This window comes from Lissotriton helveticus, chromosome 1_1, assembly GCF_964261635.1.
Source record: "Lissotriton helveticus chromosome 1_1, aLisHel1.1, whole genome shotgun sequence".
Taxonomy (NCBI): Eukaryota; Metazoa; Chordata; class Amphibia; order Caudata; family Salamandridae; genus Lissotriton; species Lissotriton helveticus.
Window position 1 is genome coordinate 286,826,167 of NC_136057.1, and position 22,529 is coordinate 286,848,695.

Genomic DNA, 22,529 nt, shown 5'->3' on the forward strand with positions numbered 1-22,529 from the left:
GAACTGGTGGTCATCTCGCACAGCCCTGGGGCGGCCACGAGTAGCTTAGTGGTTTGGAGAGGGTCAATGAGGCACTGGGGCTCACTTACTGACTGTGGGGCTGCTTGGCTACTTGCTCCTTGGTGTTGACGCCCTTGAGTGCCTGCGTGTAACACTTGGTAGACAATCATGACTCGAGACAAAGGCGGTGGGGGCCAAACCAAACAGGGCCCATAGACAAATTCACCGGAGCCGGTGCGGCAGCCGGGACGGCGGGCCATCAGGGCAGGTGCCGGACAACGCGGTGCTCCTGGCGGCCATTACTCAGTCCAGGGACATGCTTGACGCCAAAGTTGGTGCGGTTGGCTCCGATATCAGGCTGCTGCGGCTGGATCTGCGCAACGCTGTGACGCGTATCATGGAGGCCGAGACCCGCGTATCGAGGGTCGAAGATGATGTCACGACCTTAAACAAAAAGTGGCAGCCCTGGAAAAAATCCAAAAAGGTCCGGCGATGCAGGCTGAGGATGCAGAGGGACGCGCTCGGCGCAACAACCTCCTCTCTGTGGGTTTTTCAGAAGGGTGTGAGGGGGACAGCATGGAGCGTTTTTTGACACAGTGGCTAAGGGGCTGGCTCCACCCCAATACCCTCTCCCGCTGTTTCGTGTTGGAGCGGGCCCACAGGGCACTAATGCAGAAGACCCCGCAACGAGCTCGCCCGCGACCAAGCATTGCGAAATTTTTCAATTATATGGATCGAGACACTATCCTGAAACAGGCTAGAGCCAAGGAACGGCTCACTCACGACAATGCACGCATCGTCATATTTCCAGATTACACGTGATTGGTGCAGCAGCAGAGGCAATCCTTTCTTGCTGCGAAGGCTAATCTCGGGGACCCCAATCTCCAATATGCCCTGCTGTTCCCGGCCTGCCTGATGGTGGTGTACTGCTCTCGTACACTTTTTTCAACTCCCCGGTGGAAGTTTTCAAATGGACAGATGAAACGGTGCAGGTGCGAGTGCATATGCCACCTTGTAGGGAATCGGACTCGTCCTCGAGTGAGGTGGACCGGGGGGGTCCTCGAGGCCAACTGAGAGGCAGCAGGAGATCAAGATCTAGGCGTCGTTCTCAGTCCAGCACCGCCCTCTCACGGGGGGGGTTCGACCTCGGAGAGACAGGCTTCGGCGGAATGATCCTTAGGCTTGTCAGGAGCCATGAGACTTAGGAGGGTGAACTAATGGCCAGATAGGCATGGTTTCGGGCTGGGTTCCCGGCCACCAAGTGGTGGGCGGGGAAGAGTAAGGCCCGAGGGAAATGGGTGGTTTGTTGGGGATCCATTGGGAGGTATGGTTCCTGTCTCCCCGTTGGGGACTTGGCTCCTATCCAACCGCGACAGATACTTCCACGTTGGAGAGGTATGGGGTGGGGGGGTTGTTGAGGGGTGGGGGTTTGTTTTGGTCTTTAGATTGCGCGTCCACAATAGTTGCTTGCAGCCCATCCCACACGCTGTGTAACATTCATATCAGCCACGATTGTATAAGCCTTTTGGGATGTCCGGAGCGAAGAGCGAGACGCAGTGACCCCCGGTACCCTGCGCATTGTTAGCTGGAACGTTCGCGGGGCCCTGGATAAGGTTAAGCGGGGGGCCATACTTCACTATGCCAATCGAGCCGGGCCGATGTGCTCCTACTACAGGAAACACATTTAATGGGTACTAAAGCCCTGTGCTTGCAGAGGTACGGGTATCAATATGTCTGGGTCCCTTATACACATAAGAAACACTGGTCAGACACGCAGGGACAATAGATTTTCATCTAGGGCAGAATTGGGGGGGGACGCTCTAACACTGGGCAGCGTCTATGCTCCTCCGCCATTGCAATGGAATTTAGTGGAGCGACTCCTGAATGTTTGGGGAGGCATGCCGGACAGACTCTCGGTTCTCGGTTGTGGGTGGGGACTGGGCGGTGACTGGAACGACGTGCGGACGGGTTGGGGTAGATGAGGGGCGGGGCTGCTGCCGTGGTGGATGGACCCCCTAAGAAACAACACTCTCTAGTGACGGGACTGAATTGGGTGGACGTCTGGAGACATTTACATGGGCCCAGCCGGGGTTATACATACTTCTCCACAACACGCAAGTCTTTTTCAAGGTTTGATTATCTCTTTGTTCCTAGGGGAATAGCGCACAGGGTGGTGTCGGCTGACATCATGCCCAAGGGCCTGTCGGATCATTCACCAGTAGCCCTTACATTTCAGATCGGCCCGGGGCGGCATATCTACTGGCGCATGTCGGTGTGGCACTTGCAGAAAGAGGAATTCAGGGAACACTTGGCTGAAGAGATAGATCATTACTTGCTGGCGAATGTGGGGTCGGTCACTTCCCCAGAGGTAGATATTTCTTGGTGTGCAGAGCCATGTGGGGAGCGTAAGCGGGAGTTGGTGCGTCGGGAGGCGGAGGTGGAGGCGCTGGAGCACCAGAATCGGGAGGCAGAAGGTGGCCCAGCCAGGTGGCAATTAATATTAGCGCAGCAGAACTATGCAGCTCTACTGATGGATGAGGCCGCCAGGCCAGGCTGGCAACATGTAGTAGAGTCTATCAGTGGGGGGACAAATCCACCAAGATGCTGCATCGACTATGCCAGAACGCCATTCATTCCCAGGCACTACCGAGAGTCCTGGGCCCCACGGGGAGCCACTTATTGAGCCTTCTGCCATTGCTGACAGCTTCGCTGCATACTATGAAGACCTCAAAGCACCGAAAGAATGCTACACGGCCGCGGTTATAGCTAAATTTATTGATGTTCTTCCACCTAGGGCTGTCTCAGATGAGGTGCGGGACCGCCTGGACCAGCCGATGTCGGACGAGGAGTTGGGTACGGCCCTGGGAGAGTTGAATCCCAGGAAGCCTCCGGGGCCGAACGGGTTTCCCAGCGAGTTTTTAAAGAAATGTTTTGTACAGCTGGCCCCACGCTTTCGTCTGGTTGTGGAGGAGGCGCTGGAGCGCGGCTCGCTTCCCCCAACTGGAGAGAGGCGGAGGTGGTGGTGTTCCTCAAGCCGGGTAGACCTCTGGAGCAGCACGCCTCATATCGTCCCATCTCCCTTCTGAACATGGAGGCAAAAGTATTGGCCAAGGCACTGGCCAACCGGCTTCTGCCACATATCACCACGTTGGTACACCCAGACCAGGCTGGGTTCATGCCCCAGAGGGCAACCCGTCACAAGATCAGATGCGCACACGTGGCAGTGGCGGTCAGTGGGCAGTTGGGGGAGCCGGCGGCGCTTTTACTGGCCGACATGGATAGGGCCTTTGATTCCCTGAGCTGGGTATATTTATTTGCCCTCCTGCGGAAACTTAACCTCGGCCCAAGATTTTTGGCCTGTTTATTGCTACTATATACTAATCTGACGGCATTGGTGCGGGTGGGGGGGCGGTTTCTCGCTCTTTCTCCATTTGGTGGGGTATGCGACAGGGCTGCCCACTCTCCCCGTATCTTTTTGCGCTCGCCATGGAGCCACTGGTGGCGTGGGTGCGTATTGATGCCCAGCTTCGGGGGTTTGAGTGGGCGCCGGGTCTCTCGGACAGGATAGCACTGTACGCAGACAATGTCCTGTTTTTCCTTATGGCTCTGGACGGGTCGGGCCGCGATTACTGCGCATACTGCAGATCTTTTGGAAGACCTCAGGACTGCATATGAACACACACAAATCAACACTGTGGGTTCCGGGGGGTCGACTGAGAGTGGGAGCCCGGGCCGCATCCATTCAATTGGCAACAGGGGGCTGAATTCTCTGGGGGTCTTCCTGACTTATGTGCCGGCGGAGTCCTGGGAACGCAATCTGGTCCCGGTGTGGGACTGCATCTGGGAAGATCTTAAGGTGTGGTCCCGCATGCCTCTCTCCATATACCGTAGGTCGGCAATCTTTAAGATGGTGGCGCTACTCCGCCTCCTCTACCAGTTACAGAACCATCCATATCAAATTCCACCCAGATGGTTCCGGCAAGTGAACTCAGCGCTGGGACAGTTCCTGTGGGAGAGGGGCAAGGTGAGGGGGGCCCTGCGCACTTGCTTGTTGTCTACGTATTCCAGGGGTCTCGCGTCATCAGATGTACTCTCTTATTATCAAGCCTCACATTTGCTGGTTCTGAATGAGTGGTGGTATGGGGACAGGGGGGATCCGGCCTATGCGGTTGAGCGGCGCTTATGGGCAGTCATCCCCTACATACGCTGTTCTACTCCACACCGCTTCAGAGGCCCTTGCCGCCGGTCACGCGGGTAGTATTCCACATATGGAGGCAGGCTCTAGGTAGGATGGGGTGGTGAACTATCTTGACCTGAGAGACCCCCCCTTTGGAGCAATGGGCGCCTATCTCAGGTGCCAGCACTGCAGGGCTTTTGGGGATGGGATGCAATAGGCATCTCGGTTCTGGGGGGTGTTATGACGGATCTGACACTCAAATCATTTCAGGATCTACAGGAGGAATATGGGATGCCACAATCCCATTTTTTCCGCTACTTACAGCTTTGGCACGCCCTCGCTCCCAGTTTGGAGGGCCTGGAGTCTCTCCCCGACTTTAACCCCATAGAAGCGAAGGTCTTCATGGGGGATCTACTGGACCGCAAGATCTCCCGCATATACCAAACGTTAGTTATTTACTGTTTCCCCGGTTTGCAGAGGCTTATGAGTGCATGGGAGGTGGATGTGGGTGATCTGGAGGAGGATGATTGGGCTGAGGTTCTTGCGAGCCCGCGGGGGCGGCAATAGCAACGCACCTGTGGCTAGTGCAATTCAAATATCTACACAGAGTGTATTTCACCAGAGAGCGCCTGTGGAGGGCAGGGATGATTGCATCCCCCGAGTGTCTTCGCTGTCGGCGGGAGGAGGGTACACTCCTACATACAGTCTGGAGCTGCCTTTCACTGCATAACTTCTGGAGGGAGATATACTTCTGCCTTTCGGAGGTATTGGGTTGGGAGCTCCCCCGCACGCCGCGCTTGTCCCTGCTGCATGTTATGGAGGGAGTGGGGGCAAGCTTTATAAACGGCACCTCTTTCTATTGGGCCTCACGCTAGCAAAAAAGGATATTGCCAGGGCCTGGAAGGCACCCCGGGCCCCATCCATGGCCGTGTGGAAAAATGGGTTAGATTTTTGTATGGGGATTGAGCAGCCAGTTTTTCTTGCCAGGGGGTGCCCACGCAAACATTATAAGATATGGAAGAGGTCGGCGGACTACTGGGGATTAGAACTGGATCCACCACGGGAGGTGGAGGCACGTTTGCCGGACTGATTTATATGTGGTCTTTATGTTTAATTGGCGTTGGGGACGGGATGACCCGGAGAGGCTGTGTTATTCGAGTGTGCAGTTACAAACTTGATGGACTTCTGTGATATGGGCGCGATCTGGGGGGAGGGAGGAGTTGGGGGGGTTTGTTATAAAGCGTTTCAATACTCTTCCTAAAAGTCAAAGTCATTATCATTGTGTAATTGGTGGGTGCAGAGGCCTCTGGACTGCAGAGCCCTGCAATCTATGTGAAACTATACAAATACAAATTTTTAAATCTGGAGCAACAACTCAGTCGAAACACCATGGGGAGAGGAGTTGGCTTAACCGCTTGGGCGGTCGACCTCGAATCTGGGGAACTGGGTTCGAGTCTCGGCAACGACGCTGAACATCCTGTGATTCTGGGCAAATCACTCGATCTCCCCGTGCCTAACAAAAAAATTATAGTGTCCTCATGTAAGGCAACTGGTGCTATGTAAAGCGCTCTGATACCCGATACCTTCGGGTCAAGTTCATGCTATATAAAACTGTAAACAATGTTTTTAAAAATGGAATCGGTAATTGTGCTTGCTAATATGAAAGGCAGTCTATGGATGAATTGAGATTCAGTGGTAGGATCTCCAGATTGAGCTCTCATCTTGGAAGGCCTTAGGTGGATGCTAGTCACATTTACTACTAATGGACTTGCTGCAGAGCAAAAGAGGAGCAACTCTGGATGGGGCCCTCTTCCCAGGTACTCGGTGGAGGTTCCTCTCGCTGGACCTCTGGTGCATTTACGCATTTGTTGTTTTGAACTTGTGAGACTTAATAAGTTACACATTTTTTGCTATGCCTTCTTTGTTATGGTCTACTGCAGGGGTCATTGGTAAAGTACCAGCCCAGATTATTATTATTATGCGTTCTTATATAGCGCTCGATTACCCGTAGGCATCTCGGCGCTTGCCTTGGGAACCCGTCCTGGCTTCCCCAAGGTGAAAGCTAGGCATCCCGCCGCGGGGGGGGCCGTAGTGGAGATTAAGCAGGCTAAATGCAGATGGAACATTATGCTAGATGCTAGATGGAACATTATAAATAATCAGAGGTATTTCATGGGACGAATTTCAAATGTTTGGAAGACTACCCACTGACATACATGGACATTCATTATTTTGATGTAGTATTTCCTAATTCATTAAGAACAATCCACTCATCATAACACATATCCATTTGATTGAATAATTAACTATTTGTCCCCCAAAAATTACTTACGCGTCCAAACAATCATAGCGCATGTTTCTGTTGAGGCCATCCATAATTTTCATATCTTCAGGGGACAAATTGAAGTCGAACACCTGCCATTGAAAAAAATAATTAATTCTCAGTGCATACATTTGGAAGAGAACTACTGAATTTTGAAACATAAGGAGAAAATCAGCACTTCAGTGAATGAGTGAAAACTTTAGCTGAAAACATTTCTCAAAGTGGGGAGGAGCAACTACTTTATGAAATAAGACTTATATGCTTGATACTGTAAGGCCAATCAGTGCACAGCTCTCTTAATGGTAATCGCTCATTTCATCAAATTCTAAACATTAGTTGGTAAAAACAAAATCTTAAGTGGAGAAGCCATTCCTTCAATCTCTCTCAGATGGGAGGTGGAACATTCGTGGGAGGATACAGAAGGGTTTATGGGAGTAAAAACTAGGTGATACGTTTCAGAAGGATTAGTGTTTTTTTAAAAGAGAGAGAAATAAGGGATGAAAACAGGCATCATCACTTTTAAATATTAGTAAGTTACCCCAATTTAGGCCATGTAGTCCAGAAGGTGAGGTGCACCTTAGAATATTTAGGGTGATGGCTGTTGCCATCTTGTTGCACAACTGTGTCGAATCCTGCTTGATAGGCCTGTCTGAGGCACATGTAAATCTTTTGTGCTCTTGACAGTGTTCAAACAGGATCATACAACAATTATTCTGTATCTCCTGCCTGGTCACTGACAGACCCTGCTTTGTTTTACTCCATATCTGTCTCCTCTTTTGCTGTAGGTCCAGGGCCTGCTTCAAAAAAAATGTCACTGTTAGATGTGGGAGGGCACTGGTTAGTTTCCTATACGTGAGATTACAGCTTAGTTCCAGTCTATTGTGGCCATTCACTTACATTGGGCACTTCGTGCTTGATTCACAAAGGTAAAGTTAGACGTTTGATCTAAACTTAGACCAAATATTTAAGTTTAAGTTTACGACTTTGGGAATACTCACAGAGCATTTAAGGGTACTATCTTTATGTCCGCACTCGGGCGGAGATCTGCCCCAAGTGTGGACATAAAGATAGTACTCGTAAATTGCGATTTGTGAATTCCCAAAGTTGTAACCATAGACATTTGGTCTAAGTTTAGACCAAGCGTTTAAGTTTACCTTTGTGAATCAGGCCCTATATTTTTGGCATTTTGCTCCGATTTTAACTAATTATTTTTAGCTGTAAAAAAATGTTTGGGAATTTTAATGTGGTTTGTGAGGCTGTTTCTACTGTTTTAGACACCCTCAAATAGTTGATACATTTTCTATGATTAAAGCCTTTCTGCTTTGTGTTACATTAGCAGGGATTGAGCTGAGGTTCAGTATAAATTGTGTGACACCCAGCAGGTGGTGGCCTTATCCATTGAGCTGGGCACTTGCCCAGTTGTAGTAATATTCCTCTTTCTCAAAATTATTAATTATGAGAGGTTGTGATAAATATAAGGAAGACTGACATCGAAATACTATATAAATTATAGGTTTAATAACCCCCTCTCACTTCAGATCATTAAACAATTTAATTCCTTATTCCAAAACACATAATCTGAGAAATTCTCTTCTCTTGAGAGGGGGTTAATAAACCCTAAGTTTCCATCGACAAAGCCAATGGGGCTTCAACGACAGAACGCTTCCTCCAATACCTTGATGGAGCAGGGGTTGTCAGAGGAAGGGCACTGCAACGCACACCCTATTTAGGGTGGGCAGTGTAGTGTAATTTATTTCTGTCTGTCATAGATAGAAAAAACAAATAATGACCCCCACACTCTGGGGGAAAAATCCCAGGGTGGGGGTCATTAGTTTTTTTTGGGGGGGATAGTCTTCAAAACTAACAGCGGTCACCCACAAATATTTTTTAACCATGAAGGAAAATGCCAAAATAGCGGTTGCTTTCAAGGTACAGAGATGACCAACGAGCCAGCAGCCATCGTTAAATTTGGTGGATAGTGGTCTGTCAGATTGTTGGAGGTAATTTCTTGGCCACCCCGTAAGACTATACTCGCCTGCCAAATGTTTTGCCCTGCATGGAACATTCACCAAAGCATCACACATAAAAATAACTCTCAATCAGAAGTAAAAACTACCATACCTTTGCAATGCTTGAGGGTACAGCAAATTATAAGCTAGCAACTCCAACAACTGCAAAACTGGGTACAAGTACCCTAAAAGCAGACAGCCTTTAGAGCAGGCACTAACATTCAATAGTGTGACAGCACCCAGTGGGTTAGTTGATCTGGCTACAAAGAATAGTAGATCAAAATTCACTCATTTATGCCAAGCAAAATGGGGATTGACAGTTCACTACTGAATGTGAATTAAGCTTTCTATACTGACAGAATATACGGTTAGACAGAAAGAACAACCCTAGCTGCTCCCTAGGAGAAATCGTGACAGCAAATGGTCTCTAGCAGTGTTGCATTCTATCACCTATGCTTTTTAACCTTCATGTTTGCTCATTGTTTCTTCATTGGTAGAAAACAAACTGCGTTCCTCTCACATTATGGTGGTGGCAACTCTCTCCACTGGTTTATGTTGATGGCATTGTTTCAATAGATTTTACACCTACTGTTCTGAAATTTGATACATAGAAACAATACACAAATTAGGTATGAAGGTGATGCTTATTTTGATGTGGGTAAGGCTTCGGGAGCATGTATAATTTAATAGCTTTTAGTGTTGTTGGATCATTAAAGGATTCAACACTCTTTATACTTGGCCTCTAACGCACCATTGCTGGAGCCATATTGAGAAAAGTTATATACTCGCTTTGATATTGTGCATTAGTTCTGCTTGATAAATTTATCTTATGGAATGTAAACTTATTCAGAAACTATTGAATTTGATGAGAAAATCCTGCCAATTTGCCCAGCACCATCAGCTGGTTAGAGAGGCTGTTGCAGAGCTTTCAGTTTAAGCGACAATTCTGTATCTATACTCTCGAGTAGGTTAATTGTCTGTCACTCTTTGCCAGCAGCAATGTGGAACAAATTTTAAGATATCAGAAAAGGAGAATTGCCGGCTTTAAAAAAAGCACTTAAGTGTGAATCATGTTTTGAATGTAATAAAAACAAATCAATATTAGATATTTTATTATATAGGGCATACTTTACAAATTAGTGGTAGAACAAAAATAAATCTGCATAACCTACGTATTGCTAAATGTATTTTCATTGTTTACTAGACATTTCCACAAGGTGGACCATTCTTCAGGCTTTAACCTGAATATTTGTTTGTATCTATAAAATGTAGTTGGGAGATAGTTTGTCAATTTTTGCCAGCAGCAATAAGGAGCAAATTATAGTATATAAAAAAAAATATTGACCCGTTTTTTTAAAGAACTTTGGAATTTACGATATTTTGCAGAAATGATTACCTAAATTACTTCTTAGGTATGCTTTTACACTACATCACACTTTACAGATTAGTTACAGATCACAAAACCAATATCAATCACATATTTTTCTTTGCACCGATTAAAGACATTACTACCAGAGGTACCTTTCTTCAGGTTTTAGACTGAAGATTGTTTTATCCTTATGAGGTTTAGGCTTCGTCACCTTGTTTTGCTGAGTAGAACAGAGAGTTGGAAAATATTCCTGTTTAAATGGGGGTCTCTAGTTGGCAAAGGTAGGTACCTTTGTCCAAATAGACACCCTTGCTTCTAGTCAGGGTAAGGGGGATACACACTTTATATAACCCTTGATAACCCACCTGGTAGCTTGGCACAAGCAGACAGGCTTATCCCAAAGACAATGTGTAAAGTATTTATACCAACACTCACAGTAACACAGTGAAAATACCACAAAATGGACACCACATCAGTTTAGAAAAATAAAATATCTTTATCTAAACTAAACAAGAACAAAACAACAAAAATCCAACATACACAGTTAAAAATAGGACTTTCAAAAGGTTACAAGAACTTGTACCATAAAATCTATGGATGCGTGACTTTTCACCAAAATACTGGTAGTTGCGTCAAAGTTCACAAGCCAAACAGGCGCAGCGGCGGAAAACAAAGAAATGCAACACTCCTGAGAACTATTGGAGGCGATGTGACAGTCCCGCTGCATGCAGACGAAGGGTTGCATCGAATCTCGTCTGTACGGGGAGTGATGCGTCGATTCTTCGTGACGGTTCTGGTCTGCGGGTGATGTGTCGGAAGAACTTGCCGCACAGGTACAATGCATGGAAATCCAGGATGCAGAAGCGCCGAGCGGCACTGCGTCGGTACTCTTCAACCGCAATCCCTCTATGTGTCGATTTCTGTAGTTCTTTGAGTTTCTTCTTGCTTTCAGCTCCCAAACAGCAGCAACAACCTCCAGAGGCCCCAAAACTGGCACAGGCACCTCTTGGCAGGCTCGAACAGTGGAGTTTAGGGGAGCTGGGGGTGAAGTCTTTCTGTCCCTGAGACTTCAGAACAGGCAGCCAGCTCACTTCAGGATCTTGGAGATCTCCTTCAAGCAGGGGACACAGCACACAACAAAGTCCTTCCCCTTTCCTTGGCAGAAACAGCAACTGCAGGCCAACCCCATACACACAGCAAGGGCAGTACTTCTCCTCAGTTTATCCAGCTCTTCTCCTTGGCAACGGTTCCTCTTGAATTCCAGGAATGATCTAAAGTCTGGGGTTTTGGGTCTCATACTTATACCCCAAAATGTCTTTGTTCTCTTTGTGCAAGGGGATGTGATCCCAGTTTTAACCAGTTCTGGGGGGCACTCTTGAAGAGTGCAACAACATCCATTGTCAGTGTGAGCCTTTGCTCCAGACACACCACAAGGGGGCAGAGCCAGCATTGTGGAAGGCAGGCACAGCCCTATTCAGGTACAGGTGCTACTCCTCCCACCACTCCAAATGCAGAGCAGCCCTAATGCTGACTCATCCAGACTCCTGGAGCCACTGAACCTGCCCAGCCCCTGTCACTCTAAAGCCAGACAGTCAATCCACAAACAGGCAGAGGCACACAAGATGGTTGAACAAGAAAAAAGCTGCTTTCTAAAAGTGGTATTTTTAAGCCCACAATTTAAAAACCATCTTTACTAAAAGATGTGTTATTAAATCCTGAGTTCAGGGAAAACAAACTCAATTTTTCCATCTTATCCTTATGGAAAGATATGCTTGTAAAATGTTCCAATATATTACTAGAAACAGCGGTCCCTGTCATGGACGATATCTATACTACTATTATAAAGGAAGAACTTTGAACCTTTGAGGCGGGTAAACTCGGTAACCACAGCGCCAATCCACACACCCGATACATCGTTGTAATCGTCAGGGTGTGCAGATGGACATAGGCTATATACACTTAATAAATACACGTTATTTAAAAAATGTACCGAAAAAAAGTAGTCCCTTGGAAGAAGCGCCGGCCACGACGTGCGTGCTGACGTGAGGAGCACCGGCGGACATGGCGCCGGGAGGAGCGGTGAGGAGCGGCGGACAGGCGGTGAGGAGCGGCGGACAGGCGGTGAGGAGCGGCGGACAGGCGGTGAGGAGCGGCGGACAGGCGGGGAGGAGCGGTGAGCGGCGGATGAGGTAGGTTATTTATTTATTTATTTATGAGCGGTGAGCGGCGGAAAAATGAAGCAAAAATGACAATCGTGAGCAAGAGTAAGCAAACGGAGCATTACAAAAGTGAGCCAAACGGTGCATTACAGGAGGAAAAAGTTACGTGTGTAGGTTACAAAAGCGTACATCATGAGCAAGAGGAAGCAAACGGAGCATTACAAAAGTGAGCCAAACGGTGCATTACAGGAGGAAAAAGTTACGTGTGCATGTTACAAAAGTGTACAAAGTAAACATAGTGGTATAATACTGCATTACAGGTGGAAAAAGTGACGTGTGCAGGTTACAAAAGCGTACAAAGTAAACATAGAGGTAAAATACTGCAATATATGGAGGAAAGCTCCGGGGGACCCACGGACAACGTCGGGGCGGGCGGGGGCCCTGAAGCCTAATTGCGCCCGGACAACGTCGGGACGGGCTGCTAGTTAGGCTATAACCACAAAACTGTAATCAGCTTCGGGTGCACTGTTGTCCCAATGGACCTTATTTAGTTTATTCACTTATTCAATAAACATGAACTGACAAACAATAACATAAAGTGAGCAACAAGTGGAGGGGTTCTAGAACTCAAAAGATTTCCTGACCTCAGGCATGTAGTGGTAAAGTGACTTTTTAGTGATAAAGAATACAGTAGTCACGATAGAGAATACACATCTTGTACTACACAACAATCAAGAATTAAGAGTCGGGAGGAGGAGCTTCGCGCGATTCCAAGATGGACGCGTGAGCTAAGGGCTCCCGAGACCCCTTCCGCCTCCCGCGACTATCCTGTTACTGATCCTGATTATGACGACGGGTACTTTTTATTGATGCCCTGCTGATGCCAGCGATCCTTTCCAAAATCGATTTGGCCGTCGGATACCGGACTTACTGCACCCTGAACTTTGAGGCCTACATCGTATGCCAGCCGGGGGCTTGAGTCCCCGAGGTACCCAGGTGGCAATTGAACAACAACGGCTGATAAGCCACGCCCTTTGCCCTGGTGTACTTTCGGTTTCGTTTCTGCTCCTTGTTGAGAACGCCCAATTCCCGATCGGAGTTCCGATTCTGCTATCGCTGTCAGCCTTTTACTAGTGCTGTGTCCCTGTCTACACGCAGTTCCGAGCCTGCCACGACAAAGATCATTTTGACTGAATTCTGCAATTCCAGTTTGGGCTCCTCACGCGTCATGACGGGCAGAACAGTCGTTGAGAGACGCGGCGCCAGAGGTTCGTCCCGAGGGGGGGTCACCCAGTCTCAGACCATTGATCGATTTACTCGACCGAGAGGATCCCCGGGCGGATCGAGTGGTGCCCTGGAGGAAGCTGGGGACGGTACTCCTGATGACGAGGAGCCAACACTGAAAGACGTTATGGGTGCTATTGCGAGTGTCCGATCCACCATGGGCCAGCAGTATGAAACCCTGGCAGCTAAGATAGATACGGTGGCGATCGATGTCACCCTCATCAGAGCAGACCTTGGGAAAACCAACGAGCGTGTCAAATCTCTCGACCTCAAGACCGCTAGTTTGACCACGGATGTCTCGGACCTCCAGACCACGGTCCGCCATCTTCGGACTACCTGTGATCTGTTTGCTAATCGGTTGGAAGATTTTGAGGGCCGTGCCAGGCGCAATAACGTTCGCATTGTGGGTGTCCCGGAGAATTCTGCCGACATGCCTGTTGATATCCTGGTGGAGGACCTTGTGCTCAAGCATCTGATGCCGAAAGGCCTAAGTAAATTCTTCGCTGTGGAGCGGGCCCACCGTGTCCCGGGTGGCAAGCCAAAGACGGGAGCCGCCCCGCGGCCCATAATTGCTAGACTCTTCAATTTTCGTGATAGAGACGCTATCCTGCAGGCTTCCCGAACCAATGGGCCCACTAAATTTGAGAACGCTTCAATTAGTTTTTACCCAGACTTCACCCAGGCAGTGCAGAAGCAAAGGATGGGCTTTACGGGTGTGAAATGGCGCCTCAGGGACCTGGGACTAAAATATGCCATGCTCTTCCCGGCCCGTCTGAGAATCGAACATGCTGATCGTGCGCTTTTCTTTGACCGCCCTGAGGTGGTTAGTGACTGGTTGGACACTCTATCGACGCGACATGAAGGCCCGGAGGACACGAGAGGCGCTGAGGGAGGCGTGGAGGACCAGGAGCAGTGAGTCTACATCAGCGAACCAGGATCCGCTGCAGTGGCTTAGAGACTATGTTTCAAGCATTGTGTGAATGCCCGGGGGTGGGGGGGTTCTGGGGATCTTCCTCCTCTGGGGACTTTTCTCGCTTTTTGTAGGTTAGTTTCATGGGGCGACAGGCACACTGCAAGTTGGGGTGGCTCTTCGGTCTACCGCAGGGGTGCAGGGAGGGGGGTTTGAGTTTCATGGGTTCACTGGGGGTGGTGGGGGGGTTCTTTTCTATTTGTTTGTTTCAAGGCTGCACTTTGCTTTACATTTACTGTCATGTGACTGTTTCGAGATGGGGGGGCGGTAGGTCTTCTTTCAGGATGGGGGGTAGGGGGCTTAGGGTGTTGAGCTGGAATGTTAACGGTCTTGGGGACAGGATTAAACGTGGGATTGTGCTGCAATACTTGAAGAGGTGTTCCCCGGATGTGGTCCTGCTCCAAGAGACCCATTTGGTGGGCAATACATGTCACGCATTGAATAGAAGAGGCTATCGTTTGGTGGCTCATTCCGGCTTCACTACGGGGTCGAGAGGGGCTGGTATACTGATCAGGAATTCCCTTCCCCTGGAGATAGATGGCACGATGTTGGACGACAGGGGCCGCTATGCAGGCATTACGGGGCGATGGGAGGGGAAATTGATTTCCATACTGTCGATCTATGTTCCGCCTGGGCTGCAATCCACTACATTTGCCGATTTGGGTGAGGTGATTCTGGGTTTGCCTGATGGTTTGCTGGTGTTGGGTGGTGACTTTAACTCTGTGGTGAATGGAGAGAGTGATCGTAGTCCCCCCAGACTCCTCCCTACATCACAGTTATGGTTGGGGAAATTCTTGGATGCCTTCGGGCTGGCCGACTGTTGGAGACAACTGCACCCTGGCCGGCTTCAGTATACTTTCCACTCGGGAGCCCATGGAAGTCTCTCGAGACTTGACTATATCCTCGTGCCGATGGTGCAGTTGTTCTCTGTGCGTGAAATTAAACACCTGGCTAGAGGGATCTCAGACCACTTCCCCCTAAAAGGCTCCACTTAGATATCTGTTTGGGGACTGGGGGCCGAATTGCCCCAATCAGTCCATGGCACTTTCAGAATCCCATCATCAGATCTGAGGTGGTCAAATGCATGAATTTCTATTTTGCCGAAAATGAGGGATCTGTGTCTTCCCCGGTCTCCCTATGGGAGGCTTATAAGACTGTGATCCGCGGTCAGACTCTGTCCCTGGTTGCTGCTGAGAAGCGGCGTAAACGAGAAGAGGTGGTGAGTTTGGAGTCTGAGATTACTGGGTTGGAGGAACGGTTGGAGGCTGGGGTTACGCCTGAGATATTGCATGTTTTGGCTCTTAAGCAATTTGATTACAGGGCTTTGGTGACTGCCTCGGCTGAGGCGATGCATCGTATGCAGCAGGGGCGTTTATATGATGTGGGTGATAAAGCGGGGAAGTTGCTTGCTTGGCTGGATAGGCGTGATAGAATGAATCGTGTTGTGCCTGTGGTTGAGAGAGTCGATGGGACGCGGGTCGTGGACCCGGTTGGGATAGTTGAGGTGTTTGCCCAGCACTTTCGGGTCGTGTACGCGCCGGTTTCGGGCTTGCCGGAGGAGGACTCGCGCTTGCTACTTCGTGATCTTGAGTTGCCCGGTCTCTCGGAGTCAGACGGGGCGTTAATGGAGACTGATTTCTCCGTCGATGAGGTTGCGCTCGCTATTCGCTCTCTTCGTTCGGGGAAGGCTACGGGCCCCAACGGTATACCGGTTGAGCTGTACAAGCTCTGCCCAGATAAAATGGCGCCGTATTTGCTGCGTATGTTTGCGGCGTCGCGTGACCTTGGATCTCTTCCCAGAGACCAAAGGCTGGCCTCTATTGTGGTCATTCATAAAGACGGCAAACCCCGCGAGTGCTGCTCATCGTATCGCCCTATTTCACTTCTAAATGCCGAACCCAAGATATTGGCTAAAATACTGGCAAATCGACTGGCGACGGTGATTAGCGGACTGGTTCATCCGGATCAGTCCGGTTTTATCCCCCAGCGCAACAATGCCCTCAATCTTCGTCGTCTGCATGGCGTCATCGCGAGGGCGGGGTCTCTTAGTGAACCGGCCATCTTGGTCTCTCTTGATGCCTCGATGGCCTTTGATACAGCCGAGTGGCCATATTTGTGGGCCACTCTCGCCAAGTTCGGCTTTGGTCCGAAATTTATTGCATGGATTAAACTCCTGTATGAACAGCCGTTGGCGCAGGTGGTGGTTAATGGTAGAGCTTCGGAGCCCTTCGCTCTTGGGTGAGGCACGAGGCAGGGATGTCCTTTGTCTCCGCTGTTGTTTGCACTTGCGCTTGAGCCTCTTGCCGCCTGGCTCAGATGGGAACCTTCCCTAAAGGGTATTCGGTGGTCCCCTGGCTTCGAGGACCGTGTATCATTGTATGCTGACGACATCTTGTTGTATTTGACGTCCCCTCGTAAGTCGCTGGGTGTCCTCTTTGATGTCCTGCGCTCCTTTGGACGTAACTCTGGGCTGGTTATTAATTGGTCCAAATCCTGTATCTTTCCGCTTACCGGTGATCCTCTTTCTTTGCCCCGAGTATGCCCAATCCCGGTTTGTACTGATGGTTTTAAGTATTTGGGGATTTATATTTCTCTTGACCCTGCATTACGGTATCACCGGAACATGTTGCCTCCGCTTGCCCGGCTTCGGTCGGACGTCGCGGCTTGGTGTGGTCTGCCCTTATCCCCCTTGGGACGGGCAGCTTTGTTTAAAATGATGTCTCTTCCCCGGTTCCTGTATGCTGTGCAAAACACACTTGATTTAGTGCCGGCTGGCTACTTTCGCGAAATTGAGTGCCTCCAGAGGAAGCTAGTGTGGGCTGGCCGACCCCGTATTGCGTTGGCTAAGCTCACGCTACCCTGGTACGATGGGGGCATTGCATTACCTGATATACGACGGTATTACTGGGCATCTCAATTGAGTGCCGTAAATCATGCTATGTATGGTCCAGTTCCGAATCCGGCTTTCGAAATGGACCGGTGGCTCTTGCCCGGGGGGGATTACTACAGGGCATTTTATTCCCGAGGTGCTAGGAAGAATTTGACGGGACCCACTGGAGTGGCGGTACGGGTATGGGGCAGCGCGACTGCGGCTACTGGATGGACAGATAGGCTGACCAGAGCGACCCCTCTGTTTGCCGCGGAGAGGCTGGGTGAACTATGGACTTCAAAAGGGTTTGATAGATGGGACCTCATCGGGATCAGTAAGTTGGGTGATCTCTGGGTTAGGGATAGAGCGAAGACCTTTACCGAGCTACAGGAGGAATATGGTTTGAATGCCTCGGAATTTTTTCGATACCTTCAGGTTCGACATGCCATTGGGTCGGTTTTTCCGGCCGGTTCTGACATCCCGGAGAGCTCCCCCCTGGAAGACAGGGTGCTGGACGGACATGTTCCAGACAGCACTATCTCCCTTATTTAAAAGAAACTTATTAATACTCGATCGGACTTGCTTGTTCACCTACGTAGCACCTGGACTAACGATGGGCTAGAATTGGATGACGAGGATTGGCAAGCCGCGATATCCTCTCCTAAAGAGGTAGCGATTCCGGCGCGGCTGCGGCTCGTTCAGCTGAAAATTCTGCACCGGGTCTATGTCACGGGTCCCCGATTGATGCGTATGGGTTTCTCTGAGGATGGACTGTGTCGGCGGGGCTGTGGTATGCTTGCTACCTTCCTCCACATTGTGTGGGAGTGCCCGGAGGTTGTGTCTTTTTGGAATGGAATACATGCAGTGATGGGTGAGGTCACGAATGTTCAGCTGCTACCTGAAGCCAGGCGCTGTCTATTGAATGTATGGGAACCGAATGATTGTAATGTTGCTCAGACTCAATGGGTGACGCTGGGGAACATGGTTGCGAAAAGGGACATTGCACAATAGTGGGGTTCCCAGAGGGCTCCGTCGGTCTCCAGGTGGGAAGACAACATGGATTGGTGCATGTTCAGGGAGAAGATTGTTTATATCTCTCGTGGCAGGCCCAAAAAATGGGGTAGGATATGGGACCAATGGAACTCATTCCGTGGGGATATATGTGACCCCCCTTTCATTGATCCCCCTGACGTGCCTTGTTCCCCTTGACTATGCGTTTCGGCTCCTTCCTGTATTGTGTTATCGATAGTTCACTGGCTCTGGGTCCCCGTTCTCCCCCCCTCCCCCCTTTATTTGTTCTCCTGAGGGCTCTCCTGTCTTTACATAATGTCTTTGGACTGTCTCTCCCCGCATCATATGGAACAGACAACGCAACTAGAGCATAGCCTTATTTTTTCTCCTCTTCGTTTTTTCTCGTTTGGTTGTTTTAAAAATGAAACCTTTCCATATCCTGTCGTTCAGGAATTGACTGATATCGTGCACCATGGCTGCCGGACCCCTGGTTGTCGGCTGATGAGCTGTGTAATTTTACGTTGATTTGTGATATTGTGCTAGCCGGCCCAGTGGGTTGTAGGCGTATATCTGTCTTATATTTTTTGCTAATAAAGGTTTAAAAAAAAAAAAAAAAAAAAAAAAAAGAATTAAGAGTCGGAGTTAAGATGTTGTCAACTACGTTTCGAGCCCCAACAACGGTTATGGGATCATCATCAGGATAGGCCAATCTTAATGCCTGAGAGGTTGCCTCCCTCCGTTGCCGATAATTGGAGGGGTTAAGTCTCGTGCCAAGCTGTAAGTATTGAGGCTCACAATGGAGCGCTATGGAGAGATTACCTGTGGCGATTTCGAGGATCTGGACACGATTGCAAGCAGATCGAATGGGTGTCTGTAAAATGTTACAAAGCATTCCCCATTCGGTCCTATGGGGCAAGATAGCCGTTCAATAGCGAAAACGAAATTGCCAGTATTTCACATTCAAAACATGTTACACACACCAGTACATGTCCTACCTTTCACATACACTGCACCCTGCCCAGGGGGGTACCTCGGGACTACCATAGGAGTGTCTCATGTGTGAGAAAAGGGAAGGGTAGGGTTTGGCAAGTGGGTGCACTTGCCAAGTCAACATGGTCGTTAACAAACTGCGCACAGGCACTGCGGTGGCAGGCATGAGACCTCTTTTCAGGGCTACTCATGTGGGTGGCACAATCAGTGCTGCAAGCCCACCAATAGCATTTCATTTACCAGCCCTGGCACACTCAGGGCACTTTACTAGGGACCTACTGGTAAAACAAATATGCCAATCAGGGAGAACCAATCACAATAACAATTTACACAGAGAGCATATGCATTTTAGCACTGATCAGCAGTGGTAAAGTGCCCAGAGTTCTAGAGCCAACAAACACAGGTCAGGAAAAAACAGGAGGAAGAAGCAAAATGTTTGGGGATAACCCTGCAAAACGGGCCATTTACAACAATTCAAATATAACAAAATTGAACCAAACGTATCAACAAAGCAATCTTGATGAAGAAGGTATCTCTCATGTAACAGGCTGCTACCCCAGTTTTTCAAGTTAAAGACCCCATCATTCGAAAGGTTTGTTTATTGATCAGTGTCCAAAAAGTGTCACATAACCTTTCATTATCTGTCTGGAGAGCATGACTCTTCCAATCAAGTTACTAAATTATTGGACCTTCATAGAGAGCTGCATTTAAAGAACAAAAATACAATCGTTGTTGGATCATTGGAGCCTAAAGTTTTACTGACCTGTAACATTTCCTTTTACAGTACTACTAACAGTGTTGTGTAATTTTTGTGTAGAGAACCAACTGAGTAATTGTTCAGTTTGCGAAAATCAAACCTAATTTGCATACTTGTGTAACATGATAGCTGGAGATTAATGTAAGCTTTAATACTCAGTATTCTGAGATAGTCATTAGAAGTAGATCGTCAATAGCTAGGATTGTTTTAGGCATCTTTAATTTATTGAGAACAACTATTCATTTGTTGTGACTAGTTATATTGTATATTCTGTCTTAGGCTCGTCATTAAAGACAGTTTTTATAACTAAACTGGCATCTTATTGGATTTATAGATATAATTGTACTATGTTGCACTATACCTAAACAGTAAAAAAAAACTGGAATTCTGCCCTTGGATTCATTCCAGCTCAATTATTCTAGTGTGTCCAAGGGAATTGGGCTCTCCTTCAGCCCACATTCATAAAGTACACATATTAGGTATGATGTATGAAAGTAATGTGGCATTCCTTTTTCCTAAATAAATGGGCTCTCAACGGGGCATTCCACCATCTATATCTACTAAAAGGGGTTCTGCTGATGCTGCTCCCAAACATTGTCCTAATCCTTGCCTTGATCATGTCACACTGGGATTATGTAACAGTATACTAACTAAATGGTCTCCTGGATATATCTCTTTCACAACTCCAGAGAGTGCTGAAACTATACAGCTTACCAGTTGCTCGGTCGGAGAAAAAAATGATTGCATCCCACTGGCCCCGAAATCCCTCCATTTGCTCCCAGTATATAAGTGACAGTTAAAATACCATGCCTTGTGCACAACATCAGGCCATACTCATTCATCAAACTATCTTACCGAACTGTTTGTCCCTCACTAACCTTCCAGGAGCCTCATTTTCCCTCAATATTGTTGACACATTTGTTTAGATATCTATACTAATATAATAAAGAGAGAGCCCAAACCTTTGAGGCGGGTAATCTCAGGAACCACAGCACCAATCACAACACCCAATACAGCGTTGGAAAGGGCAGTTGCAGCGGAAGGACATAGGCTATGCATACGCCCACCATATACATTTAAAAGGTAAAAGAACCGTGCCAGCAAAGTAGTCTCGTGTGGGCATGTCTGCGTTGTACTGTGGGCGTGTGCTGGGGGCGTGACAAACGCTGGGGGCGTGTGGTACGTTCCGCCCTTCATGCCATGTCTCATATCGTGTGCTGTGGGCGTGTGCTGGGGGCGTGGGCGGGTGCGGGCGTGGGATTACGGAAAAAAAAGCGAGAGTTGTGCCCAATATTTCATAGATTTTTCTTCCCAGGTTCTGTACATTCCAGCTCAGGGTGTCCACCCTGCTCCCTTTAAATACCCCTGCACCCCATAATCATAACCCACCCTTACTCCTTAAAATACCCCAACACCCTTAAACACTAACCCATCTTAACCCTATAAATATACCCTGTGCCCCAAAACCCAAACCTATCCCTAAACCCTAAAAATACCCCTGTACCCCAAAACCCAAACCTAGCCCTGAACCCTATAAATATCCCTGTACCTCAAAACCCAAATCTACCCCTAAACCCTAAAAATACCCCTGTACCCCAAAACCCAAACCTATCCCTGAACCCTAAACATACCCCTGTACCCCAAAATCCAAACCTAACCCTAAAATACCCCTGTACCCCAAAACCCAAACCTAGCCCTGAACCCTTAAAATATCCCTGTACCCCAAAACCCAAACCTACCCCTGAACCCTAAAAATACCCCTGTACCCCAAAACCCAAACCTAGCCCTGAACCATAAAAATAACCCTGTACCCCAAAACCCAAACCTACCCCTGAACCCTAAAATACCCCTGTACCCCAAAACCCAAACCTAGCCCTGAACCCTAAAAATAACCCTGTACCCCAAAACCCAAACCTAGCCCTGAACCCTTAAAATACCTCTATACCCCAAACCTAGCCCTGAACCCTAAAAATACCCCAGTACCCCAAAACCCATACCTATCCCTAAACCCTAAAACTACCCCTGTACCCCATAACCCAAAACTATATCTGAGCCCTTAAAATACCCAAACACCCCAAAACATATACCTCAGTACCCCAAAACATATACCCCTATACCCATACTTACCTTATCCAAACATTTTTAAAAAAACATGCTTTTACCATTCATGCATTTACAACGAATTTCGTTGTAAATGTATGCGTGGTAAAAGCATATAAAATGTAATGCCATGCGTTATAATGGCATTGCGGAGTCATGGTACTTTCGTAATGAAAGTATGCGGAGTGATGGTCTGCGGAAAGAAAGTTGCGGAATAATGGGTGTTTACCATCCCCCGGTAAGTAAATTGGTGGCACGGCGGCCAACATCTCCAGCAACATACTCATATTTTTTCACCACCGATTTGAAAAATGCACAGGTCTCTCTCATTGATGGCCAGCACCAGGGCCGGACTGAGAACCGAAACCGGCCCTGGCAAAGTGCTTGGCCGCCCCCTCCTCCCCCCGGGGGGGGGGGGATTGGAGGGGTGCGACCGCGCTCTTTGCTAGGGCCGGTTTTCGGCCGATTTTGTTACAGTGCCGTTTTTGCAGCTCTGCTGCAAAAAACGACC

At 48.5% G+C, this 22,529-nt stretch overlaps 1 protein-coding gene across 1 annotated transcript in view; it reads right to left on the minus strand.

Annotated features, from left to right (window-relative positions):
* Nucleotides 1-22,529, minus strand: part of LOC144796503 (aldo-keto reductase family 1 member C1-like) — a 224,778-nt gene that overhangs the window by 12,707 nt on the left and 189,542 nt on the right. Inside the window, exon 9 of the mRNA XM_078668206.1 lies at nucleotides 6,510-6,592. Coding sequence (XP_078524332.1) covers nucleotides 6,510-6,592 — 83 coding nt within the window. The remainder of the gene's footprint in view (nucleotides 1-6,509; nucleotides 6,593-22,529) is intronic.